At 32.4% G+C, this 9,250-nt stretch overlaps 1 protein-coding gene and 1 long non-coding RNA gene across 3 annotated transcripts; both read right to left on the reverse strand.

Annotated features, from left to right (window-relative positions):
* Positions 1-993: 993 nt before the first annotated feature.
* LOC145038629 (uncharacterized) lies at positions 994-2,007 on the reverse strand. Of its 2 annotated transcripts, XR_013679468.1 has the most exons (4): positions 1,751-2,007; positions 1,430-1,632; positions 1,141-1,332; positions 994-1,065 (listed from the first exon to the last, which is right to left on the reverse strand). It is a non-coding gene; the product is annotated as an uncharacterized LOC145038629 (long non-coding RNA). The 2 variants fall into 2 exon arrangements; XR_013679467.1 differs by having other exon boundaries at positions 1,430-2,007.
* Positions 2,008-4,631: 2,624 nt separating this feature from the next.
* Positions 4,632-6,745, reverse strand: LOC145042172 (WRKY transcription factor 6-like). Its single transcript, XM_078990560.1, has 4 exons — positions 6,357-6,745; positions 6,141-6,233; positions 5,620-6,054; positions 4,632-5,527 (listed from the first exon to the last, which is right to left on the reverse strand). The coding sequence occupies exons 1-4, from the start codon at positions 6,597-6,599 to the stop codon at positions 4,730-4,732; spliced, it is 1,569 nt and encodes a 522-aa protein (XP_078846686.1). The 5' UTR covers positions 6,600-6,745; the 3' UTR covers positions 4,632-4,729.
* Positions 6,746-9,250: the final 2,505 nt, after the last annotated feature.

Consider the following 9,250-nt stretch of genomic DNA (forward strand, 5'->3'; position numbering starts at 1 on the left):
AAACCTACAATATCTAAAAACAAAAATGATTATTGGAGTTGGCGATGCTGGACCTGTTGGTGGCCTGCTACTGACCGCTGAGTTCTAATAGAAAAAAAAAATGAAAGTATGATATTTTAATAAGCAAGTAATGAAAGTGCATTGGTATTTATAGGATTTATAATGTTGTAATAGAATTGGAAAATTGAAATAGAAGAAAAAAAATTATTAACTAAAAAGTAAATAAGGATCCTACTAACCCGTGAGACTGAAGCATCTCGTGTAAACTCTCTAAACTGGCAAAATATTCGACTATCCAACAATCTACAATAATGATATTAGAAATGGTTAAATGCAAGAAATAACAATGAACTTTCATACTACGTTAATGAAATATACCAATTTATAACAATGTCATCCAAATACAAAGCAAGTTTATGCGGTAATTTGAACGTATAAGGTCTTAGTAAGATAAAATTGAAAGTACAATGCTATAATTGTGCATTTTTAAAGTATGATGCCTATATATGAAACAAAAATGAAAGCACGTTGCCATTCTTACCATGTAGAAAACCTAAGTACCAAAAGTTTTGTTCCTAACATTAAAAATACATTCAGTTATTGTAAACGAAGTTTGTGTTCCTCAAAAAGAGAAATGGTTTGTAAATAAAGTAAAATAACTTGAATTTGTAAAAGACTACCTTTGATTCCTTTGTTTCCTCCATAAATTTGTCATATTAAAATCTTTTTTGCACTTCATGCCATGAAAATTGTAGCTCTTGACTTAACACAAATTTAACATGCCTGACTACTTCTCACTAAAATTTCACAACCCTGTTTCCATCACATATCATTAAAAAAAATTACAATCAACTCCGAGTGATTTGCTTGAACTAATAGTCTGTTTTGGCCTAGAACAAAATAAGTTCATAAAAGATTTTATAAAATTGGAGTTTAGATTCCGCATTTATAAAAAAGACAAAAAAAACTTTTGCAGTTTCACACTTTTACTAACCTGTTTACAGTAGGGAAGAGACTACTTTAATAATGAAGATTGAGCTTTGAATTCTTTTTCAGATCTTTAACCTTCACTATGTTAAAAGCCAATAAATAAACATGGTTATATGTTGTTGTAAAATGAAAATTTAGAAGATTACTTACTGTTGAACAAGGTAAGGGAGTAGAAGGTTTTGGTGACTTCTTTTCTTGTTTTCATTACTAAGCCTTTCTTTCCACTTGTTCTAGGTTTCATTGAACCTTTGGATGCTTCATTAGACGCGTGTTTTTGAAACCGATAAATGTTTGCTTAAGTAGTGTTGCCCTTGTAAGTTTCTTTTCTGATGCATGCTTTACCTAAAACCAGTCATAAATCAAGCTTTTGAAGCATGGAAAATATATGAAAAGGACATTCAAGAAAGTAAAGTAGTAAACAATGTTTAGAAAGATTTACCTTGGGAGAAAACGTTTTGATAGGTTCAGTCACTCTAATGCTAGTATTATCATCATCCTTATAAGGTGGTTGACGAGTAAGGGGAAAATAAGTCATTTCTGATGGCACATCCAAAACTATTTCTTCACTGATTCCCACTACATCCTTAGTTTCACTTTCATGTATCCCATCAATCTTCACATGCTCATTAGTTTCTTGCACATCTTTAAAAGTGAAATTTAAATTTAAATACAAAATTAAAAATTAAAATAAAAAACCCTTTTTATTCCATAAAAAATATTAATCTTGAAATTGTGTAATACTAAATTTCTACAAAAATACCTCAGAAGCAGTCTCATTCCCTCAAGGCATTACATGAATATGTGTCAAATAATAATTTGATCATTAGTTTCTTCCGCATCTTTAAAAATGCCAACTGGACATTCCTGCAAACGTACACATAAATAAAGAATCATAACCTACTTAAAAGGGTAAACACAAGGAGGTAAATCACAATATTACCAAATATATCTTGTCGAATGTACCATAAAATCCTTTAGTTGTTGTACCATCCTCCCTAGGGAGAGCCTTTCCATTCCCTTAACCACTCCTATAGTAAATACAAATTAGGATTCAGTTGACTATATATATATATATATATATATATATATATATATATATATATATATATATATATATATATATATATATATATATATATATATATATAAATGCAAGAAATGAAGAAATAGCAACTTACAACATTATTTTTCACTTATTGAGGCTTTGTTCTTCAAAAAGATTACCAAATTATAATATTGGACTTCTATTTTATTTTCTTATCGAGACATGTTACTTTGAAAAAATAATCCTATTGTAGCAATGAAAATTGCTTTTTATTTGAATGATGTTGCTATATATGGCTAGCTTTTTCCAAAGGATCAAATGAAAGTAAGATGTTATTTCTTTCCTTATATAAGTGTAGTATGGTGTGGAGTGTAAACACTTGGTGAATAACTTAGAAGCTACAAATTGATAACTTGTAGCGTGGAATAAGTAAAAAGTTTTAAGAATAGGAAGCCTACCAAGCGTTGTTAGTAGTATTTATCATTGCAAGAGGAACATAGTCATCTCTTGTGCCAATTTTGGACCAGTGGAAATGAACCACCACAAACAAGGACACCATGGCCTCCAGAAATAGATAACGAGGGAAAGAGCTGGTTTGGAATATGTTGTACTACCTTCACTCAGCCTTCCATGATATAGTTCAGTACCCCCTCTACCACCATGCACAATACCGCCACTCACTCCATTTGAATAGTTTCCCAAACCACAACATTTCAACAACCTGCGTTAAAACTATGCACATTTTGGTATTTAAAAAAAGAGATTGATAGAATATAATGTCCTACGAAGTTTGAAACCAAAAGTATGCATGCAAATCGGAAACAGAGGTCTTGGCTTGGCTACTACAAGGGTATTTGGTTCGAACTGGAGTTGTACCATTAACATTTCATTGTGGAATTTCATCGAACACTTGGTGCTCATAAAATTGAAGTTATTAAGATTAGCGAAATTAACCTATAACAGAACCAGTAATGATCCAACAATAGCAAAATCCACCTAAACTTAACATCAATTTGATGTTCTATATTAAAAATTAAAAATTCAACTGATTGATTATTTCTGGAAGAGTGATCGTCATGCGAAGTAGATGAGCATTGAGAAACATACCTAAAGTCGAAGCAAAGATAAAATTGTAAGTATTAGAAGCTTGTGTTGGTATACATACACGGGTTGGAGCAGCGTCGATAGACGGAAGTCAAGGTAACGATGGAGTCGGTGGTCGATGCAGATTGTGGATAGAAGAAAGGGAGGCGAGGATTGTGCGTAATGGAGATGAGACTTCTCTTTCGTTCAATATAAGGGCATTGTTGTAATTTAAGTTGATAAATTATCCATTGAAATGTTATTAAATTTATCCCAAATGGTAATTTGCGTAATTAACTTCTCTTTGGTTCAATGACCACTGTTTAATGGTCATATTTTTTTTTTTACCGAGCGCCCACTTTTTTTTGGTCATAAATTTATTCAGTGACCACCTATTAAGTAGTCACAATGTGTCGATCTAAACAAATAACACTAAATGACCATTATTTTTGGTCAATAAATCTTTGATGTAGTGACAACTATTTGTGGTCATTAGGGTCAAATCAGTGATCTATTTTTAGTCATTAATATTTATTATGAAATTAAATATATAATTTTTTTACGGTTAGTGACCACTAAGTGACGACTATTAAAGAATTGGTCACTAAACTTGCAGCATTACCAAATTTTAGTAACCACTTAATATATGGTCACTAAATGATCATATTAGTGACCAAATTTTTGGTGGTCACAAAACAATTGGTCACTAAAAAGAACTTTTCTTGTAGTATATATATATATATATATATATATATATATATATATATATATATATATATATATATATATATATATATATATATATATATGAGCTGTAAGTAGACGAAAACAACTAGTTACGTGTCAAACGAACCAACCAACCAATTTGGCCGAAGTTGTTGACTCCCATATCTTTAAACCTTTTGTTTTTCGTAAAAAGGACATGTGACCATTGAACTTCTTCCTAGTCGTTTTTGTTTCTTGTGGTGTTTTTCAACTTGGGGTCCTTCAACTTTGGCCTATACAATCAATGAAGAAAAGGGACCTTTATTTCTCCAATAACAAGTCGCTTTTTCCAAGTCCAAACATTAGTTATCCAATTACGAATAACACTTTTCCAATTTGGTGTCATTTAAAATAACATGAGCAACATTTGTGAATTGTGACGGTCACTTACCAACCATTCACTTCGCTAACATACGAAAAATAAATTGTAATGCATGACAAGAAGAAGAAGAAGAAAAATGATACCGAAACTCGAACTTCATTACAAACCTAATTTGTGAACTTTCACTTCAATACTTTTATAAACAACCATGCATGTACCAAAATAGTGTTATTCACCTATCACACTACTTATTACGACAGTCCATAAATACGATGTTTTGTTTTGATGAGATCTAGCTTTTCTTTATATATCCCTAATTCCTGAATTCCCATTTTTCGTGCATTGTTTTACATAAATGCATGAATAAACGATAAATATTATGTTTTTACGTGGAAAAAGTAAAACAAGTACGTTATTACAAAATCATAAAAAAAAGGTAATTAACATTAATAAGTACTTGTACATAGCCCGAAAAATTTGTGACTAAAAGAAGAAAAGAATTTTTTTTTTCAACTACACAATGTTCAATTTCCATGGAGATTGCTAGCCTTATGATTGTTGGTGGTGGTGTGTGATGTTGTAGTGGTGGAAGAGGTATTGCCACCACTCATGATAGAGGAGATTGCCGCCGCTAGAGCAGCCGTGAAGTTTGGATCGGCGGTGATGGCTGCAGTAGCAGCACTAAGAGAATCACTAAATGATGTGTTTACTTGTCCCTTGTTGAATTGTGGTGGCGTCACTTGATGAGCTCGTAGTTGATTAGACTCCATATCATGCGATAACTGAAGACCAGAGAATCTTGATTGGTTATAAACCCCAACATCGTTTCCAGGGATCGATTGTAACGGAATTGCCATTCCCGGTTGATAATTTTGTGATGATATATGCGCTTGGTGTGGAACTTGAAATTGATTCGAATTATTAATTCTTTGGTATTGATTCGGGTTATGCGTTAGGTCTAAAGTAATGGTTGGAAATGGTGCAGATGCAGATATGGTCGCTATACTTGATGCATTTGGTAGAATCGATCGAGCTAACACATTTTGGTTCATGAAACCATCGGCACTAGATATTGAACCCGAGAGCAACATGCTAGCAGCCGCCGATGTGGTGGAGGCCATGGCCAACGCTGCTGGTGGTAGAGGGTGGTTGTGGGTGCCTTCATAGGTGGTTATTAAAATCGTCTGATCATCAACACATCTTTGAACTTGCTTTCTCACCGGACAACCAACCGCCATTGTGCAACGGTAGTATGCACGTGGACAAGGGTTACCTTTCGCCATCTTTTGTCCATACTTTCTCCATTGACAACCATCGGTGATCTAGAATGAAAAGAATGAAATCATTAAGAACTTGATCAAAAACATCGAAAAGAAACCCTAATGTAAATTTGGATTTAATTATATATTATTACCATAGCTGCTTCTGAACGAGCTCGTACGGAGACACGTGCTTTTCGCATGGTGGGGTCATTTGCTTGCTCGATGTTCTTGGTGGTGTTTAATTTAGGGATCTTGTTAGAAACCCAAGTGTCTGAATCTGGGGTGTTTTCTCGACCTGTTCGCTTTCCGTTTTTTGATAATTCGATTGCGTTCAAAGTGGAGCCTGATTGAGTTCTTTCTTCTGATGATGAAGAATCATGAGAAGTTGGAGGTAATTGAATGAGTTGTTGGGGAACTGGTTTTTGATCTTGAAGAATGATTTGTTTTGATGAATTTTGTTGTTTTTGTATTTCGTTTGCGATATGCATTTGCAAAGCCGTGTAGTTATTGCTAACTTGTGATAACATCCCTCTTAGTCTTTGATTCTCCGTGTTCATTTTCTCTAGCTCAACTTGTAATATTGTTAACTGAAAGTCAATTCAAGACAATTAAATTAGAGAGAATATGTAGAAAAAGATATATTTTTAAGATCTCAATTCATAATATTTCTTACCTTGTTCTTAGCTTGTTTATCCTCACCCGATGATGAAACTCCATCATCCACAGATGATTGATCACTATTAGTGGTATTCAGATGCAAACCTGTCTATAATCACGAATCAAAGTTACATAATTAGATCAACCTTTTCAATAAAACTTACATAGATCATATGTATGGAAGCTTTTCATGAACACAAACGAATAGATCGATCGAAGAATTTAGACTTACGTTTACATCTAATTCAGTCGCATGAGAATTCTCTTTCTTGACAATGATCTGATCATCATTTGACTTGGACGTAGAGAAGAAGTCGACCTCACTCAAGACTTTCCGATTAGAATTCTTCTCATCGGCCATCTTCGGAGACATGCCGGAAAACATGGCAGGCTTCACCGGAAAATTCCAACGTGGAGATAACAATTCAAGAGGCTCAGAAGTATCCAAGGTTAATCCCCATCCAGCTTTGCCCATATAAAATCAAGAAACAAAAGATGAATTCCAGAGAGAAATAAAGGGTACGTGTTTATGTGAATGTGATTGGTTTCTGCAAGTGTTTGAATGGTGGAAGGAAGAAGGATATAAATAAAGAAAACAAGAGAAGGTTAAAGACCAAAAGTTTGACTTTTTCGTTTTCTTATTTAGAGTGTGTGACTGTGTGTCTATGTGAGACCCAAAAGAGAGCAAGTCTTTGGCAAAGCTGACGACCACGTTTACAGATCTCAATTGTGGACTTTTGACTCCTTCCCCATCAGCTTCCGGTAGCTGGTAAACGCTCTCTTTAATTTTTCTTTCTTTTTCCTATTAATTATTTTTCTTATTTATTTACATTTATTTGAATATGTAAAAATGGAAACCTCTTTTTTAATCACCCTTCCCATTTATACTCCAAATATCTCTTGTATGTGATTATCTATCCACGTGTTGTAAGTATAAAAACTATCTTTTAATAGATTTTTACCATATGATAGAAATTCACATATGTTGTGATCCTTGTCTCCTTGTCACCGTAAGAAAAAAAAACAGCGACAAAAGTAGTCGGTAAAGAATAATCAGGTCGCAAGCAATGGTACTAGCAGCGATACGTCGCGGATAATAAGTCATCACTACTGCTCTGTCGTTATTGATCAAAACGTCGCCGGTAAAGATAATTGACGTCGCTAATGCTCCCGTCACTGACAATACTTAGTGTTGCCACTAATGCTATGTCACTGATAATGATGGTATGGCCGGTAATAGTGTCGCCGGTAATAATATTTTTCATTTTTTATTTTTTTTAATCAACGATTTTTGATATAAAAAAACTGATACATAACCACATTAAATACAAAAAAATAAAAATTACATAACAAAATCCAATCAGATACCAAATACTATGATAACAAATTTCATACCAAAATAAACAACAAAAGTTTAACAATTCTAGCAAGTAGCAAAGTGTGACGACAAGTCTAACATACAGCACACAAATTAATTTCCGACAAACCACCATCTCTGTTCCCATCGTTTCCTCCTTGATTATTCTCTGATTGAAAAAACGCATAAAACTTCTCCCTACACGCGGGGTCGTTGAGCATTACCCGAAGATTTTATAACTACATAATAAATAACAACATATATAAATTTATAGTTAAATTCTCAAACATAAACAAAAACTACCAAATTGGATTCTTATTTCTTACACTTAAATACAAGATATATCAAAAGTACATTGCTATTTCTTGCACTTTGGGACAAAAACATAATTACCAAATCAACATGCATTTATTAATGTCAAAGTACATTGTTATTTCTAAACTAAGACAAAATACCAAAGTACATTGCTATTTCTTGCACTTGGGATAAAAACACACTTAATAAAGCTTTTAGCAAATAATCACCACAAACCAAAATTACATAATCAACATGTATTTTATGATGCCAAAGTACATTGCTATTTTTAAACTAGAAACAAAAAACCAAAGTACATTACTATTTCTTGCACTAAGGATAAAATTGCAATTAACAAAGCTTTTAGCAAATAATCACCACAATAAAAAATTACCAAATCACCATGCATTTTATTATGCTAAAGTACATTGCTATTTTTAAACTAGAGACAAAAAACCAAAGTATATTGCTATTTCTTTCACTTGGGACAAAAACCCAATTAACAAAGCGTTTAGCAAATAATCACCACAAAAAACCAAAGTACATTACTATTTCTTGCACTTGTGTCACTAGTATTGCTTTTGTGCATTCCGCTAGTACCCCTGTCGTTGAACTAGAAATACGATCGAACGGTTCTAGTTTACATGAACATGAATGTGCGGATCTGTGTTATAACCCTTTAGCAGCAACAGCAATAGCAGCGACATAGACATTTAGCAGCGACGTATCAAAATGTCGACGCTAAAGGTCCATGTCACTGCTAATGGTTGTATTTCTTGTGGTGTATATGAGTAAATTTGTTGTCTAATTTGTTCGCAATAAGATGATATTCTAGAACTTCAATAACAAATTCATAATAGTTGGTTTACATCATTAAGCCTACAAGTTATCTAAATATTTTATTTTTATGTATATAGAATATCACATTTATTAAACAACATTGAATAAATTTATTAAATATATAATAAAATCATTATACATCTAGTTTCATTAACAAAAACCAATTGGTCATTTGTTTTATTTTACATTAAGTATCATTTATTTGTAAAAATACATCAAGTAGGATAATGTGATAGTTTAATTACTTAAAAGCAATTGTACTTTTTGTCGAGTTAGCATCATACATTTATATAACAAAAATTAGGATGGGAGAAATATATTTTGGCAAGAAATAAAAAAAAAAAAAAAAAAACGACCCATCAATATCTAATTCCATGATTAGCTTCCAAATTTCAAGGTAAACCCTTCATGTTATCAAGACAAGAAAAGAACAGATATACCTAATTTAATTAATCTTCTTATATGACATTAACTAGGTGATAGACATATATGAACACGAGAGCAAAGATATTGATTTTAGAATTAGGTTTCTAAAAATCTTAACTTCCATTGCTTATAAATTGTAGTTATACTATACAATTATGTTAAAAAAAAAAAAAAAAAAAAAAAAATTTGATGGTAGGTTAGTCTTTTTG

Source organism: Lactuca saligna, chromosome 4 (assembly GCF_052625555.1).
Source record: "Lactuca saligna cultivar CGN05327 chromosome 4, ASM5262555v1, whole genome shotgun sequence".
In the NCBI taxonomy this organism is placed as follows: domain Eukaryota; kingdom Viridiplantae; phylum Streptophyta; class Magnoliopsida; order Asterales; family Asteraceae; genus Lactuca; species Lactuca saligna.

Excerpts from the sequence above, each read along its gene's own strand:
- LOC145042172 (XM_078990560.1), bottom strand. The coding sequence starts at position 6,599 with ATGGGCAAAGCTGGATGGGGATTAACCTTGGATACTTCTGAGCCTCTT. Across the intron at positions 6,055-6,140 it reads ATAAACAAGCTAAGAACAAG|TTAACAATATTACAAGTTGA; the intron begins GTAAGAAATATT and ends ATTGACTTTCAG. Across the intron at positions 5,528-5,619 it reads CTCGTTCAGAAGCAGCTATG|ATCACCGATGGTTGTCAATG; the intron begins GTAATAATATAT and ends TTTTCATTCTAG.